Source organism: Rhinatrema bivittatum, chromosome 12, assembly GCF_901001135.1.
Source record: "Rhinatrema bivittatum chromosome 12, aRhiBiv1.1, whole genome shotgun sequence".
Lineage (NCBI taxonomy): Eukaryota > Metazoa > Chordata > Amphibia > Gymnophiona > Rhinatrematidae > Rhinatrema > Rhinatrema bivittatum.
Genome location: NC_042626.1, coordinates 13165211 through 13183484, shown reverse-complemented (window position 1 = coordinate 13183484; position 18274 = coordinate 13165211). Strand labels below are relative to the sequence as shown.

At 42.4% G+C, this 18274-nt stretch overlaps 2 protein-coding genes across 11 annotated transcripts in view; both read right to left on the bottom strand.

Annotated features, from left to right (window-relative positions):
* The window catches only part of SRPK1 (SRSF protein kinase 1), a 71220-nt gene extending 69006 nt beyond the window's left edge, over window positions 1-2214 (bottom strand). For both annotated transcript variants that reach the window (XM_029572781.1, XM_029572782.1), the window contains exons 1-2: window positions 2071-2214; window positions 1680-1734 (exon numbers count right to left, since the gene is read on the bottom strand). In XM_029572781.1, coding sequence (XP_029428641.1) covers window positions 1680-1734; window positions 2071-2083 — 68 coding nt within the window. In that variant the 5' untranslated portion in view covers window positions 2084-2214. The remainder of the gene's footprint in view (window positions 1-1679; window positions 1735-2070) is intronic.
* A 2616-nt stretch (window positions 2215-4830) lies between these two features.
* Window positions 4831-18274, bottom strand: part of SLC26A8 (solute carrier family 26 member 8) — a 95101-nt gene continuing 81657 nt past the window's right edge. For 4 of the 9 annotated variants that reach the window (XM_029572773.1, XM_029572776.1, XM_029572772.1 and 1 more), the window contains 8 exons: window positions 17768-17874; window positions 17614-17683; window positions 16452-16544; window positions 16214-16357; window positions 12853-13281; window positions 7809-7863; window positions 7360-7502; window positions 4831-6355 (listed from right to left, as the gene is read on the bottom strand). In XM_029572773.1, the coding sequence (XP_029428633.1) occupies window positions 6218-6355; window positions 7360-7502; window positions 7809-7863; window positions 12853-13281; window positions 16214-16357; window positions 16452-16544; window positions 17614-17683; window positions 17768-17874 (1179 nt within the window). In that variant the 3' untranslated portion in view covers window positions 4831-6217. The remainder of the gene's footprint in view (window positions 6356-7359; window positions 7503-7808; window positions 7864-12852; window positions 13282-16213; window positions 16358-16451; window positions 16545-17613; window positions 17684-17767; window positions 17875-18274) is intronic. The other 5 variants (XR_003852145.1, XM_029572774.1, XM_029572778.1 and 2 more) reach the window with 5 other exon arrangements.

Here is an 18274-nt window from a genome sequence, read left to right as displayed (position 1 = left end):
CCTCGATTCATGAAACACAAACAGGTCTCAATATAAAAACAAAGAGAAATAAAAACGCAGCATAACAAACATTTCATGAACTGCCTAGCACAAATTAAGTCAGTTTCAGTTTCTTCTTAAAAGCTTTCACATCTGCCCCATTCTTAATTTCACCTGGAAGAGCATTCCACAGAGCAGGCGCCATCACTGAAAAAGCATGTTTACGAATTTTACATTAGTTACTTGCTACATTTTAGTAATTACCGTCATAATATATTTCTTTGAGAAAGTTTGGTGGATGCATGGAAAGAGTCCCAGCTGAGGTAGTGGAGGCAGAATCAGTTATAAGAAACAAAGATCCTTAGCTGCAAAGAATTGAAGAGAAATCTGAAGATCAACTACAGTCTGTAGCATTCTCATATGAAATAAGAGCCCTAAGGCCCATTTAATCTGCTCAATTTATGTCTCATATTCTACATTTCTATGAACACAACACTAGAGTTAGACTGACAAACCAAGCTCAAGGAGAAACCTTAACAGTTTTAAATCACCCAACAGCAAAGGTAAAAACTGCCTTGTGATGCCTGGTTGACTCATAGGGGTGTTTGTTTTCAGTTAATGCTATAAACCACCTGTCAGTTTCCTCTACCAAATAAAAAAATATATATTATATATTTTTTTAATCCTGGTGCCAAACATACAACTGGAACCACTCTTCCCCCATTCTAAACTTGTTTATACACACCTGAATTTTTTTTGACAATACTATTTTTCTACTGTATGCATTTTTTAATTCAAAAAACAATCCAGTGGCATGAAATAAATTTGGATTGAAAAATGAAAAAAGGCTGGTTTCACCATTAAATCATTATTTTGACTTAGTTTACACTCTTTCATTAGCAGTTCCATGTAGGTATAGTAGGGCTTGTAATTTTTGCACCTGAAGTGAGTTACCCAAGGTTAAAATGAGCATCAGCATGATTTGAACCTTGGCTTCACCGGTACTCTAGCTACTAGGCTATTGAATATGAGCTAAGAGAATCCTATTATGCATATTCCCAGTACCTAACTTCCTTGAACTACTTCGACCCTGTTCCAGGTCCCGTTTCAATTCCCTCACCGGAGTAAGATTCGGTTTTTAAAAATGTAAGAGCCAGAAGCTGAGGTAGAAACGGCTGAACACAAAAGTGTGAATCAGTAGCAGCGGCTGCCTGCCCCGGCGTATCTCAGCAGGTCCTGGAGCAAACCACGTAACGTCCTGGCGCTCAAACCTGAAGACTAAGCTCTAGGGCACTAGGCAATATCGAGAAGGCTGCATCATTAAGACGTTATAAGACGAAAGTACAATGGATCCAGCAAGAGTATTTAACGTCAGTCCTGACATTTTTTTGTTATTTTTGGAGGGAGGGGTAGAGTTGGGTACCAGAGTTCACCACAAGGCTTTCAGGTTGAAACAAACCTCGATCCAGAAAGAGAACCTCACTATCTGGCTTCCTGCGGCCTGGGAAGAGCTCGGGATCGGGTCGCTGCTTCTAGGGTCCCGGCGACCAGCGGCCATTGACTATAAATAGCCCTGCGGCCCGAGCTTCTTCCCAATCCCCAGGCTGGAGTAGAAACCGGCGCCGAAGACCACAAGCCGCGGGCGGACGGCCCAAACCACCTGTCTCCCAGAAATGTTTCCTCCTCCTCCCGGTACTTACTTCCTCGGGAACTTCTTAACTTTGGTCCGTTTCTTCCGGGCTTGCAGCGCTAAAACTGAGGAAAACGAGAAGAGTTAGAGAAAGAGAGGCCTGGAACCGGGGAAAGGAATTGGGGGGGGGAGGAGGGGGGGGGAAGGAAGGGAGGCGTTGGCAGTACCAGGAGGCCGCAGGCAGAGCCAGACAAGCAACAGCGGTCATTTGTGTAACCAGCGGAAAGCAGACAGAGACCACCCGACGGGCCAGACGCCATCCGTACCGTTATACCAGACATTCCCCCCTCAAGGCTACACTCCCGCCCCGGAGCCTACGGGCCTCGCTAATACGCCGAGTACTCGGAAACAGGAACCTTTCTACCGGCAGCAACTGAAAAGACAAGGCCCTCCCTCTCTACCTTTCCTCTCCATGGCGAGCCGGTAACTCTCCGCCACGCCGGAGCCGAGAGAAACGGACGTCCAGCCCCCCACCACTCCTCCTCCTCCTCCCGCGAGGCTCCGAGCCCCGCCCACGCCTCGGAGGCGGGAAGAGGACCCCTGAATCTCCGCCCACCCTGGCGCGCGCGCGCGTGTGCACCCACCCACCCCCCTCCTAACAGGTCAATACACAGCTGTCAACGCTGGGTTAGCGACAAACCACGCCCTTTCAGTGACGTCTACACACAATTCCCCGACGGCGGGCGTGGCTTCAGCGGTAGTGTGGCGTGGAAGTTGCACGCGGGCACGCACGAGGTCATGGAGGGCACGCACCACGTCTGGCAACTGTTCGATCTCTAAGGCAGGCTCCGGAACTAGGAAAGCATAATGGCTGCGCTTTTTCCACATCCCGTGGAGTGCCACGCGAGAAACCAGTCCTACCCTTTAGATGCTGGCGCCGAGAAGCTGATACCTAGCTACTGTCGGGAATGCTGTAAGAACAGCATATGAAGTAGGGTTGCGCTGGTGAGGTCATCCGCGAGGCGCTGAAGTACGACTTGCTGTGTTGGGATATACCTCTTGCAGGCTTAGTCGAGGAGGAATATTTTTTTCCATGGGCATTTAATGAAATAAAAATAAGCCTGTTTAGAAACTGGATCAAAAGTGCATCGAAAACAAAAAGATGCAAAATATTTTCATTAAAAGGAGCCCCGCATGGTCATATTTATGTAACGCCCCCTTGCCTGCTTACCTCGTGGGGCGTTTCTGCATCCGGGAATGACTGGCAGGAGCCTCCCTGGGGCAGACTCCATCGGTCCTCGTGTTCTTGATGCTTGGTGCCTCCACCTGGGGAAGAAGGCGTTAGTGGGTGGGATCTCCCTCCATTCGACCCAGGAAAACAAATGGGACAGTGGACAAAGCTGTCAGTATGGCCAAATATATACAGGTTTATACAAGTAGATACATTTCTACATGACTATGTACATGGCTGATAGGATGTCAAGCAGCACACTTATCTACTCGTGGTTGTGTACACAACTATATACATTTCTACAAGGTAGCAAGAGCATTTAGTATTTGGCAATTTGGGGTTGTTGGCCCCCATGGTGTACCACCAAATAGAAGGAACCTCAGGTATTATTATCCTCCCCTCCCCTTTATCCCAAGTTTCACCCGTGTGAAAAGATGCAACAGTGCTGGTGGGCAGTGTTGGCCTTGGGGGGGAGTCTGAGTAGACCATCTCCTTCACTCTGCTGAAAGGTCTTTGCCAACGCTGGGATCCATGACCTCCTGGAAGCAAACAGACATTCCATCTCTTGGACTGCCACTGGGGTTCACACCCTCCTGTAGGACCCAACTTGACATCCCAGTCTGCTGCTGGGGTCCATGCCCTCCTGGGGGACCTGACCACATCCTAGATTGCCACTGGGATCCATGCCCTCCTGGGGGACCTGGCCACATCCTGGACTGCCGCTGGGATCCACACCCTCCTGGGGGACCCAACCACATCCGCTGGGATCCAGGCCCTTCTGGGGGACCCAACTCTGCTTCTCGGTCTACTGCTGGGGTCCACACCCTCCCGGGGGACCTGACTCCGCCTCCTGGACTGCCACTGGGGTACCCTTCAAGGGGAACTGCTTGATCTCCAGATCTGCCGGTGTGGTCCCCTCACTCAAGGGAGGGAACCATTCTACCTCCTGGCCTGCTGCTGTCCTTCAGTTCTCCTCCCTTGGTAGGAAGGTTTTCCATGGCTTTGGTTTACAGCTCCACTAGGCTCATGGCTGTTTTAGTGTTCAGTGTTTCCGGCCCTCCACAGTCTCAGCTTTCAGTGATTTTAGCTCCGCTAAGTTCATGGCCATTCATTTGCTGTTTCCCAGCCTGGATGTCACCTCTCAGCCTGGCTTTTGCTTTATCTGTTTTCTGACCTTGTATGGGTCACCTCTCAGCCAAGACCCAGGCAGGACCACAGAAAGAGACCATGTGCACGCCCCTGTAGCCTGCCTGGCCAATCCCCCTGTTGTCTGGGAACTCGGTACTCACTTGTCTGAATACCCTTGTTAGGGTGAAAATCAGTTTGCTTCCTAGGACTGTTTTCCCATACATTTCTCTCATAAATCCCTTTCCCAGTCATAATTCTGTAATTTAGGAGTTTGAATCCTCTTGATTTTTTAGTGATATTTCCTACAAAGTTACCTTCAGAAGTTCAGGGGGCTGTGACATGCAAATCCCCTATCTGAATCTGTGACTCATCTATTCAATGGTCAGTTAAGCACCTTTAGAGTAAGGGGTATTTTGGGTTTTTTGGGCTTGCCGGCTCAAGTTACATAGCTGCATTATTCTCTTATTTTTCTCTGCTGCAGTTCACTTAAATGGTTGCATGCTTAAATGATTTAATTTAGATAAGCAGTGACATAAAAAGGACTTTCTCAAATTTTCAAACAGTGATATCCAATGTGAAAAAGTCTCTTAAAAAATGTTTCTGGCATTCCTATATCATACCTATGTATAAAATAGATTTGTTATTGTAATTTAACCACAGCAGAGGACTATAAGGGATGTGTATTCTCAGAAATATCCTGGGAAAATAAAAAACCTTATTCAAGGGCCATGCAGGCCAATCTGCACGTCCTCTGTTACAACACAGAGTCTCTGTCCTTTAACCCTTAACAGTTTCCCCTTTTGAAAATTCCTTACGCTTGCTAAAAGTAAGACAAACTAAAAGTAAATTATACAAGTTTTTGTTATATAATCACCTTTTTATTTTTCACGTAAACTTTAAAGCATCTTTTCAGTGCTGAAAAATGAGCCTGAGAATAAAATCTTTGTTTGCCGATGCTGTGTTTTCTTATTGATTTAAAGTTCTTATAAGTTGTCTTTACAAAGTTTTAGTCGGTATATTCACAAAATAAACAATCGTATATAAAATAACTATATACATTTATATACCTAAGTGATAATAAGATAGTTATCCTTTAATAGCTTGTTAAATTACTCTCCCCCATTATGTTCTCCAAGTTCCACACCCTGTTACAATGTAACCCACTTATCTCGTTTCCATGTAAACCGATATGATAACACATGTTGAATGTCGGTATATAAAAGCAAATAAATAAATAAAAGGTTAACATCAAAAAAGACAAAAGAACCAGTGCCCACCCAGACCAGCCCACAGAACCTAACAAAGTGAGGAAAGTGTCTAAAACATGTAAGCTAGCTCAAACAGGTGAATTTTCAAAAGCATTTTGAACTATTTTACACAGGTTGATAATGAGTTCCAGAGTTGGATCTGCAATAGAGAAAGTCCTTTCTCAAGTCTCGGACATTCTCATGCATCGGATGGATGGGATATCTAAAAGACTTCTTTGTATAGACTTCAACGGTCGATCCAAATTGTATAATCGCAGCACGGAATTAGCTCATGGTAGAGGTATGCTACTAAGCAATTTAGGGACGAGTAGTGCAACTTTGTAATGCACACGCCAGATGACTGGAAGCCAATGAAGGTTGATCAAAACTGGCATGATGTGGGCTCTCTCCCATCTAAGTCTGAAATAAGACAATTTTCCAAATAAAATCACTTTTTAGCCCTGTAAGTTATTGTGAAATTAATTTTTCAACTCATATTTTGTTTTCCCTGCTCATGTCATCACTGGACAATTGACTAGTCTGAGCTCAACGAGGCATTTTTAATAAGCATAACCTAAGGAAATAAAAAGTGGTTTCACATAGGACACCAAGTAGATCTAATCAAGACTAATTATCTTCTTTGCAGAAAAACTTTTAGCACTGTAGGGACACTAACATTTTTGTGAAAAATTACATAGGTTCATGCAGTCAGTGGCCATAAATGATCAATCCTAGCTCCAGTGGGCACCATAAGAAGACTACTGTAGAACAAGATTCCTAAAGATCTTTCGGGCAAATCAGCCTTCAGTTGCACAGAGTGAAAACCTCTTCTATCAAAATGGATGATGGAGAGGAGACTATCTTGAAAGTTTCTACTGGATTCATAGTTCCTGTGCAGCTGTGAGTTTGGCTTTGGGTTTCCCAGTAACTGCTTACCAAAGGCTCATAAGAAGACAGGACCTGTATTGGCAAAGTAACATTGCATTTGTCAAGTTCTAGTAACTAGACTTTGTTGCTACTATGGTCTCTGTAGCTGAAAGTTGTCTGGTAAATGTCCAAGTCCCTCTGTCCAAGGTTCAGATCAAGTTGGGGTCCAACATCCGGTGTTGTTCTACCCTCTCCTTCTGTCCGATTTGTTTTCTGAAATGCAAAAGCAACTTTCCTGTAAGGCATAATGCAATATTCCCATGTCTCTCTGAAGGCTACATGCATTCACACCTTTTAGGGATCTGAAAGAAGGTGGTGTCTATTATAGTAAGCTGCAAAATGAAGCAGTTTCATCACTTTGCAACACTTCTAGCCTTAGTCAAAAGAGTGAGAGCCTAGGGTTTGCTCCAAAACAAATTGTTTACTTGGGAAGTGAGCAGTGTTAAATATTGGGCCAAACCTTAGTTTCAAATTTGTTCTGCTAAGAGGGGAATGGAAGCTGCAAAGATGTAATTTATTTATTTATTTTTAATTTTTATATACCGGAATTCCTGTATGCAATACAAATCAATCCGGGAGGTTAGACCGGGGTTTTTTACATAGAACATTGAACAATAACAATCAACCAATGAACATTAACATTAACATTATTACAAGGAACAATGAGAGTATCAATAATATTTAACAAATAATAAATAACCTTGTTCGTGTTTTGAATGGTATGTGTGTGTTCCCCTTTTTACAATGGACTTTAGTAGCGTATATCGACTGCAGTAATTAATTAATTAAGTAAGTAATTAATGGGTTCTAGTAGAGGAAGGTCCTAGTAGCCATTGCACAGTGGTGAATCCTACTGGCTAAATTTGGAGGGATGCATGTATTGGGTTCCTGCATGAACTGTGATGTGGCCCGTGCTGGGAAAGTTAAAATGGGGGGGGGGGGGGGGAGGGAAATCCCTGTGTAGTTGCACCATTGTGCAATAGAGGCCAATTCTAAATGATCAAGAAATTCAAATGAGCAGAATGAAGCTTCTAGCTAAAGACAATTTTAAGAGGAAATAGTGGGGAGAGGCACAGTTGGTGGCTACAGAGGGGAGATTTAGGAGGGGATGGTTGTTGGTTGGTTGTACAGGGAAGGTTAAGGGGGAGAGAGGCAGGTGGCCAGTTTTTCAGTTTCTAAAAGTTGGAAATCTTAAATATTACAGAGATGCACCTGACCTGATCTTCATATGTCTCTCTCCTGCTAATCTCCTTCCCTTCTGAGATAAATATCACAGCATCATGAACAGTGAGAAACAGCTTTGCTTTTGTGATGGTCTTGTGGAAGAAATTATTTCTTTCCAAATCGTGAATAACAGAAGCTGTGATGCACAGGACAAAGACACAGTTTCATGAAAATGTTCAGTTATCAGGCAGTAACAAGATCCAGTTCTCATGTTTATATAACCAACAGGAAGTGAATTCCAGTTATCACCCTGGGACCAACTAGCACCTGGGTCATGCTCATGCACATATATCAATTACAAGTTTAGCTTCATGCAGATAGCAATCTAGATAATCATGAAAACAGAATTGTATAAAAATCATGTAATTAAGGTACACTGAAGGTCTGCTATTCTACTGCAGCAAACAGAACTGTAAGTTAAACACAGATTTAATATACTTACAATTACAGCCAGCAAAGAGAATTTTAATTTCAATTTCCTCAAAGGTATACCAGACCTGTTGAAAAAAACTGAGATGAACACCAGTGAAAGGAATTCAGTGGACAAACAGGTAACAGTGCCAAAGTTCAATTGTTGTTGCTTTGAGGGATTAAATAGACACCCAGTGCCTGCAAACTCAGTAAATCATCTCATCTCTTCCCATATTAATACTGTATGTAGGATCTGAAGAATCTCTCTGAAGCTACAGCACAATTCTGTGGCCAGTTATTGTAGGTGATTCTAGATGAGCATTTCCAAAGGTCTGCATCAGCTGTCCACTTTTCCTTTTAGCTGCTGATAGCCATTATTAATTAACTGCCAGTGAGGACTCTAATAAGAGCTTATTAACCGCATAATTCTATGTCCCAAGTTCAAGGTAAGGGAGAGAAGACATGAATTGCTCAAATAGATTAAAATAAGGAGCTAGCTAATCCAATGTCTTCATCACATACCATGTCAGACCCACATTTGTCTTAAATGGTCTTATACAATCAGAAACAACATGGGATACCGAGAGCAAATAAAAAGCCAATGCAATAATTTGAGTATTAAGGAACTGTGCACTGGTTTTCATCATGCAGTTTTAATGCTCAAATTTCTTTTAAACTCCCAATACAGTAAGCTAATGTTATGCAAAAGCATAGGGAGTTAAAAAAAAAAGCACTCTGAGGGTAAAATATGCGTTTGGCACAGGCCAAATGCACATTTTAACCTGGAGAGGGCGTGTCCCAGACTGCTGCAGTCCCATTAGCCATCACTGCCTCTTAGCCGGATAAGTCCATACTTGTTTGGCGAAGTGGCAGGGGTAAGCCCTATAAGTCCAGACTTCTTTTTTTCTATTTTAGAGGGTTTTACGTGCCAGCCCAGTTGCACTGGAAACTTAACTCCATCTCTGATCCAGGAGTTAAGTTTCCAGTGTTAAAAAAGATTACATTTGGCCAGCATACATCTTTGCATCGAAGAGTACGGCTTGATATCCTCATTTTCATTTGATTTCTGTACTAAACATTACATTTTGTGAGTATAAAACTCTTTTCTGCATTGGTAGCAAGGGTTATGCTCAAAAATTGTGCATTTGTCTGAAAACACCTATCTGGATCAGCCTGTATAACTGTACAGGATTTATTGTTTTCCACTCCAGAATGGATGAATTGTGAAAGGCATCTATAATCTCTTTCCTTTTCATAATGATCTCATCTGCATTCTTCCAATGACAAATCACCTTTTTTGAGGTTCCCATGTTCAGAAGATGCACAAAACCATTCTATAAGCACAAATATTTCTCATGTAACATTATTTCTGTATTTATTTATAGGTCCCCTCTTGCATGGTCTTTGGAGATGGCTAAGGAAATTTTTCTTGAGCAGAGAGGACCAACATAAATGTTAAGACACCCAGGTCTAGATTCTGTTCAATATGACCAACATAAATTTGAGAATTAGTTCTAATGAATTAAAGGAGATGAGTGCTCACTGATCATGATTTTGACATATATATTTCTCTTGATTTTGCTATGTGTAATAGGGATGTGCATTTGTTACATCTGTTTTGGGGTTACATGCATAACTTGCTGACTTTCTAGTACATGCGAAAAAACGCATATTATGCATATATTTTTAATAATGAGATATATGCATAATATGTTTTATTGCATGTATTAGAAAGTTGGTGCGGTATGCGTGTACCCGCTGAACCAGAAAAAACGAAAGGAAAATTGGTTCTTACCTGCTAATTTTCATTTCTGTAGTACCATGGATCAGTCCAGACTCCTGGGTTTATGCTTCCCTGCAGGCAGATGGAGACAGAGAAAGTTTTACTGACACTGCTTCATAACCCCTGGTGCCACCTGGAGTTCCTCAGTATTTACCTGTACCCAACAACAAAACACTTGCAAAACTTGTAAGAAAATCCAAAACAATTTAACAAATTTAGAAAAAAACTTTTCCAACAAGTCTGTATTCCATACCATGAAAAAACTGTAATCTGTGTCAAGATATTGCACCTGAGCGGACGACTCTCCACCTCCATAGAATGGGCAGGTTATGGACTGATCCATGGTACTACAGGAATGAAAATTAGCAGGTAAGAACCAATTTTCCTTTCCCTGTATATAACCGGATCAGTCCAGACTCCTGGGATGTAGCAATGCTCCCTACTTAGGGTGGGACCTGGAGAGTCCCGCTCTCAAAACTCTCCTGGCACACGACTGAGTCTCCAGATCCCCTACATCTAGGCAACAGTGCCTTGCAAAGTTATGCAGCGATTTCCAAGTCGCTGCTCTGCAAATTTCATGTGGTGAAACCAACTGAGCCCCCAACCATGAGGCCACTTAAAAGCATGTAGAGTGAGCCCTCAAACCTTAAGAGATTAAGATTCCAGGGTGGACAAACTTTCCTCACTGGAGGGCGCAAATCTTTAACCCCCCCAAAGAAACCTAACCACAGGATGAGAAGACAGCGAACAACCTTCCAGTTTACCTCTCAAGAGAAGCAAGGGCTGCTACCTGAACCCTCAGAGAATTGAAAGCCAGGCCCTTGACCAAATCCTCTTGAAGAAAACATCTTTGATACTAAAGACTGTAAGGCCTGCAATCCATTAGATATATACCAAGCCTCAAAAACTTTCCATATGTGGACATACAATAACGAAGTAGAAGTCCGTTTAGCCTGCAGATGAGTAGCAATGACCGCTGCTGGGTAGCCTTTGCAGCCTAAATGCCTCCTCTCAAAAGCCAAGCCACTAGACAAAAGTGATTGGCCTGGTCTAAAAATTTTGAGCCCTGACGAAGAAGGCGCGGAAGATGACTGAAGCATAATGGTCCGTCAACTGCCATGTTGACCAGATCCGCGAACCATGGCTGACGTGGCCACTCCAGGGCCACCACCACTTCACCCAGGTGTCTCTCTATGCGGTGCAACACCTTGCCTGCCAGAGGCCAATGAGGAAATACGTAAAGCAGTACCTCCCGGGGTCAGGGTAGAACCAGAGCGTTGATTCCCTCAGTCCCTTACTCTCATTTTTGGCTGTAAAATCAAGCTGCCTTCACAGTGAGACAAGTCACCATTAGATCCACATGGGGACAGCCCCACCTCTCTCTGATGAGCTGCATCGCTATCTTGGACAACTCCCACTCCACTGGATCTAGTAAACTGCACCTTTGAAAATCCACTTGGACGTTTTCAGACCCTGCTATGTGTGATGCTGCTATCTGGACCAAGTGTTGTTCCACCCAAAGAATTAATTCCTGAGCCTTCTGGGCCACTGATCGACTCTTGGTTCCTCCCTGCCGATTTAAGTATGCTCGGCAGGGAGGAACCAAGAGTCGATCAGTGGCCCAGAAGGCTCAGGAATTAATTCTTTGGGTGGAACAACACTTGGTCCAGATAGCAGCATCACACATAGCAGGGTCTGAAAACGTCCAAGTGGATTTTCAAAGGTGCAGTTTACTAGATCCAGTGGAGTGGGAATTGTCCAACAAGACCCTCAGTGACCGGCCTCGAACTAAGGGCAGAAAAGCAAGTAATGCTAACCTCACTGCCCTGGTCTCTAAGCGATTGATAGACCAAGAGGCTTCCTCTACTAACCAAGTATTCTGGGCTGACTGTCGCTGACATACTGCTCCTCATCCAGACAGACTGGCATCGGTAGTAAAAATTACCCAATCCGGGACCTTCAGATCAACACCACAAACTAGAGTGGACATCAGCAACCACTAAGACAGACTGTCCTGCGCATAACCCTCGAGAGTTACAGGCAGATGAAACGCCTCTGACAAAGGATTTCACTGTGTCAGCAGAGTTCTCTGCAGTGGTCTCATATGCACAAAAGCCCACAATACCAACTCCAGTGTTGAAGCCATTGAGCCCAGAACCTGCAAAAAATCCCAGGCTCTGGCACTTACAAAGTCAACAAGTGCTGGACCTGACCCTGTAACTTGCACACTCTCTCCTCCATCAAAAACACCTTGCCTTTCAGTGTGTCGAACCGAGCACCCAAGTAGTTGAAAGTCGTGAGACTGAATCAGTTGGCTCTTCACCAAATTCACTACCAAGCCTAGGGATTCCAGAGTATTTATCACCTGCACCACAGCGTGACAAGTGTGAAATATTGAGGAACTGCAGGTGGCACCGGGGATTATGAAGCAGTGTCAGTGAAACTTTTTCTGTCTCCATCTGCTGGTAGGGATGCATAAGCCCAGGAGTCTGGACTGATCCAGGTATATACAGGGAATGCACATCCCTAATGTGTAATACATATATGTTCAGGGTAGAGTTTTAATAGTGCATAGAATCACAGATGTGGTACATATATATATATATACAGTCACAAAGACATAGAAACACAAGGACTTTGTGACTATATCTAAGATATATATGTATAACATCTGTGATTGTATGCACTATTAAAAATCTATCTTGCTAAGATATATTGACCAGTAGATTGTTGCCACACATTATTCCTCTGTTGTAGGTTTAATACATGTGTGTGCTGTTTACTCTGCCTGTTTTGCATACATATATGTTCACCAGTAAAGGTGACAGGGCAACATTTTACTGTTTCAGTGGCCAAAGGGTTTTCCAGTAGCAGAATTAACTAGCCCCAGGCTCTAGGACCTTACAGAGTATAGAGCTTCTATGCGCCAGTGACAGTCAAGCAGCCATTTTCATAAACAGGTAGCAAGGCAGTGTAAGTCAGGGCTATGATACAGCATAACAACTTCTGAAGCCAAGCAAGGAAAGGAGAATATTTAATTTATTAACCAGTTATTGTTGGGTGAAGTGAAAGAGAGAGGTAAAATAGCTCATCTAAAGCCTGAGAATGTCTGAAGCAAAGATTTAAACTCTGGCGTTCCCAATTCCCAGTCCTGCACTCTTAGCATAAGACTGGATCTCCATATCTGGTTGCAGTATTGTGCTACTATTTTATTAACTGTCAAACATTTTCATAATGGCGAGGTGAAACTAATATGCTAGCAGCATGGTACACAAAAGAAGATGAAATATACCTCACTGAGTAACCTCGCAGCCTCGGAATCTATGAAGTTCACCATTGTAAAGTCTAGGATTATGGTATGTAGTTGTAGTGGCTTCTTTGGAGATGGAGATTTTGGCTGGAACTTTGAACTCTCTCCGTGGGGTTGTGATGGAAGCAACTCTGGAGAAGCACCTCTTGAGCAGGGGCAAGGTGTAGCTCTGCTTGGCACACCAAGCCATGGAGTAGTTTTATACTGTGAAGTAAGGTATCTACTAGGGCCTTCTCTGTACTCTCCACTCTCAAGGACATTTGCCATAGCCGTGGGCCAGAGGTGCTGGTGAATGAAATCCACTTGATTGTTTGGTCGTGCTACAAGCCCGCCTCTGGTTCCAGGAGCATTTACTCCAGGAACAACATCCTCATTTGGGATTCTCCTCCTGAGGTACTCTGCCAAGGGTACCTATAAAAGGTCATTTTAAGTTAAAGAGCTATATTTTCAAATGTTTATGTAGAAGGTAGACACCTAAAATCTGCACTAAGGTGCCCATTTACTAAAATATGTTAACATTAATGCATATTAAATATCTGTGATAACACATTCATGGCAATGTACATGCTTGTGTTGCTGTTAATGTGCAAAAAATAGAAATGAGCTGTCACATGCAAATGTATGCAAAATTAAAATGGATTAATCCAAACTGCATTACTATATATGAACCCTTCTCTTAATGCAAAATGTTAACTATACCTTCAAAGATATGGTTAACTTTTGGCAAGGGAATTCAGCAGGCTAATGTGTATTCCAATGTCCCTGCCAGGTCCCCCATTTGTGTTTAAAGATTAGCATGAAATACCATATTGTTTTAATAAATGAGATTTTCAATATCTTATATGTTCATCTAGATTAGTAGTGAGTGAATCTTAGAATTTATTTGTACATACAAACATCAGAATTGAGTAAAACCATTTCTCTTTTAATTGCTTAATAATGTTTTAAGGCTTCTTTAAAAAAATGTCTTATGGCTAAATGTTTGGAAATTCATTTTTACAGATGCACAGAGTGTGGTACAAGGACAAAAGATAGCTGCCCCTGCCTTCATCATTCTGGCTTTGGATACATGTGCCACATGATCCTTACCTGCCCATACCTACTGCATTGCTATGGACTCATCAAGGCCTTTTCCTATAGACACAAAATGCAGAAAAACCACAAAAGTAGATTTAAAAAAAAACGTGCGCACGGTTCCCAGCATGCACACATGGAAGTGGCTATTTTATAACATGCGCATGTTGGCGCACGCATGTTATAAAATATGTTTCCCTTGCAAACATGCACACCAGATTTTAATGTCCTCCGCATGTGGGGGGGGAGGGGATTTTAAAAAGCAATGCTTGTCGACGCGAGTAGGGATTCCCCAGTTCCCTCCAGGTTCGCTCCAATTAAGGAGTGGACTGGGAGGGAACTTCCCTATGCCCCTACCTAACCTTCCTACCTTTTCCCCTTTCCTCCCCAACCTGTAACCCCTTCCTAGCTATAAGATTTGTTTTTATTTCCCTTGCTGCTCCTTTGGAGCAGCAGTAGACTCTGCGCGCTGGCCAGATGCCGGCGCTCACTTCCCTGGGATAGCAGCTAATGACGTTGTCCTGGCCCGACCCCATCCCGGCCCTACCCTTCCTTGAGGCCCGGCACTTCGGCGCGTATCAGGAGTTACGTGCGAGGCCGTGCCCTTTGGAAAATGCATGCAGCGCGCACTGGGCCCAGTCACGTGCGTAACACCCCCAAATTTTACGTGCGCAACCCTTTTAAAATCCGGGCTTTAGTGAATCGGGCTCTATGCTATGAATAAAATATGGTGATTAAAAAGATCCTGGTCATATATGTTCAACCAAGTGGTTGCTAAGCACAAAAGCATCTAACACTTTGAAAATAAACTTCTCTTTTAGATTCTTAAAATCTTATATAAATCCAGAAAATCTGAGCTTCAGTATTCAATATCCAAAGACCTTTGAACATTTGCTCCACTATTATATGCATCTAATTTCAAATTTAGAAGCACAATTGCATACCTTTTAAAATTTATCATAAAGAATGAAGGATAGGTCCTTGCCAACATCCGGCATAATTCCTACTGTTGTGTATATAATGTTTCACTTATTTTATATTCTTAAAGCATCTCTTTTCTGTGCTCTTAAGGAATTATTTTTTTCTGTTGTATTACATTTTGTTTCCATGTGTATCTCTGATATCACATATGCCCATTTATAAAAAAAAAATATATTACAGAATTCCAGTTATTTTCAAACGTGCGTCTCCTATTCTGTGTTTATTGGAAAATATTTTTTAATGTAGGAATCAGAAAAGTTAGAGGTGATATCAAAATACAGGGAAGCTTAGCTAGTTGTGAATCACTGCTAAAAATGAAGCTCTTCTTTGCAGGTACATATATTCTTTTTTTTCATAAAATTGGAGTATAGGGGTTGGATGGCTGATACAGGGATGGCAGTTAGTGTGGGGATGGGGATTGGAAGTTTACTTGCTGGGGTGACCAAGAATAAATGAATAATATGAGATGGGAGTTGGCTGGGCCAAGATGTTAGAGTTGGTCAACTGGTGTAAGACTACAAAGCAACACTGATGGAAATAACCTGATACAAGACTTCTCTTTCAGACCTCTTCATCTGGGAATTGATCTTTGTTGAATCTGAATTTTCAGATTGAGTGATATTACTGACAGCAGTTTGAGACTTTGATTGGAATTTGTCAGCTCATGACTTAAGCGTAGGCAATTGCCTCTGATGCCAAATTTTCATAGGCATCAGACAGCCACCTTCACTGCCATGTCACTTTTCAAGCTGCCACCACAATGGTGTCATCCTTGGAAGCACCTGGCCTGCAGCAGCAACACAGTGTGGGGCCTGCAAGCACTTGCATGTCCACAGGCTCTGCAGTGTCTCACCCTCTGCACATGTTTCCATAATAACAGGAACTGGTGTGCTTACAGGCCCTGTGGAGCACAACAGTGCTCATAGGCCCCACATTAAATTTCCTTCAAGGAGTTCCTGCTGCTGATATGGGGCAGGCGGTGCTACAGAAGACAGCAGCTGCAACTCTGAGGTGAGGGAGGGGGAGGAAGAAGAGAGGGTCTGGGCAGGGTGATCCACAGGTAGAGGAAGGGGACTTCCACTTCTGATGATTTATGGGGTCGACCCTCATTACCTTTGTGCTCCCACATGTTAAATCTGGCCCTATGATAGGAATGAACCTCATTCTTAAGCCAGGATATGAAGGTCATGATATCAGTCTTGCTGTGTTAAATACCTGTTGTCTTTCAGAATGGTGTTCTCTGAAACTGAGTAACATACATGGACAGAAGAAAGGAGAAGAGTCTAACCGTGAGCTGAAGGTTAGGCTTAGCACAGAGTTTGCAGCATGCACACATCTCATTCGCGGCTTCATGGTCTTGGCAGCCTGATAGATCCAGCTTCATTAGTGCTCGTATTTTACATTCCTCTATAATTTCTGGATCTACTGCTAACTACAGGAGACAGATTAATCAAGATTATTATTCATAGAAACGAATCCTCAATGCAATTTTCAGAATGCTGGAGGATCTGATAAGCAGCCTTTACCATTCTCACTAGCATATTCTTGAATGCCTCTGTATTTCCAAAATAGAGGGAGGTGCTGCATTGAAAAATCTTCACACCACTGATTTCCATAGCCTGAAAGTTAAAAGCTGTGCCAGTGAGTGAACTGCAGACCTATCATAATGATTGAAAAGTAAGTTCACAATACAGTGATCAGTTAAACTGGGGACATATTTTGTCTGGCCCAGTTTTTAATTTTTTATTAAACATTATAGTACAACAAATTTTTAACCACTGGAACAAAAACAATTGAACTTTTCTAAGATGAACAATGTGTATTACTTACATCTGTGCAATAAAGATGCTGGTCTTTATACACCATTTCAGTATTTTTAGCTCCCTATTAAAACAATATCAGAAGATTAACTGCATTCACCTGTAAAAAGTCAGACCAATTTAGCTTAAGCATTCTAACATTTCCTAGAGAAGCAAAAATGAGCAGATGTATCAGAGAAGCCTGCTTTCCTCAGTTTTCCCTTCTCCTAGAAATGTTGGAATGGTTAAAACAAGTGGCACTTCTGTGTGGCCTGGACCTTTACTAGTGAGTGCAGTTACTTTGGTGATATTGTCTGAATATTCAGCACCTCTTTTTTGTAAATGGAGGTGTCAGATGAGCTACGCTGGACTTACATGATCTAAAATCCCCTCTTCTCCCTGAAGTACAGTGAGCATTGAATTATAGATTTGAAAATTGTCAACATTTGTCTACAGCTATAATGCAGCAGCAAATATAAGCATTTTGAAGCATCAGGATTGGCTCATCCTGCTTAGCCAGGTCCCATTGAGTTGCTGCTGCAGCTTCAGTTTCTATCTGTGCTGTTGCGAATAAACCTCAACTATTTTAGCATGGCACACTAGCCATCTAAAGCTTTCAAGATGCCATTAAAAAATCAAAGAAATATAGGATAAATACTAAATAAAATATAAGGCATAACTAAATAGATAGTAATGGTTAACACCAGAATAACAAAAAATATTTTAGATATGTCTAAATGCCCTTTTTATGAATTCTGACCTTATTTCTGACAGGTTCAAACTTCAGAACAAAAGACTGACATGTCAAAACCAATAATTGGAGAAGGAGATGCATAGAAAGAGAGGGAGAGAGAAAACATATAGAAACTGATGTTAGTTTGTCTCATACCTCTTTGTATTCAGAAATGCTCACGTAAATATTAGTTTCTGGGATTTGACCAAGGATCAAAATCTCCATTCTGAAAATGAACAAAATCATTATGTTTTCTTCCAGGTGGCTCATGCTTGCCTGCAAACACTTTCTTTCCATGCCAGAACTGTACCTGTGTGTCCTGAGGCCAACTGTAAAAATGGAAAATCCAATAGAAACTGCCAAACCCAGATCCAGTCCAAGCAATATACAGGTTCCAAATGTCCAAAGCCAGATAGCCTTTCAGTGAAAAGAGGGAAGCAGATAAGGAGAGAAAAGAAGAGTGAAAAAGGAGGAGACAAAAATAGTAAAAGAGTATAGTTAGGAATTGAGGAGCAAAGACAGGAGAACAGAAGTAGAGAGGAAAATATCATTAATTAGTTCCAGAAGGTGAAACATTTACTTTACTTAAAGTACAAAGGGCTCATTCACCCATTTAATAAATTCAGGGTCATACATTTGGGTTACAAAAGTCCAAGGCGGTGGTGCAGTCTAGGGAGTGAAATTCTGTGTGCAAACAAGAGCAGGGACTGAGGTGGTCGTATCTGATAACCTTAAGATGGCCAAACAGGTAGACAAGATGACTGCAAAAGCCAGAACTGTGCTTGGATGCACAGGGAGAGGAATGGCCAGCAGAAAA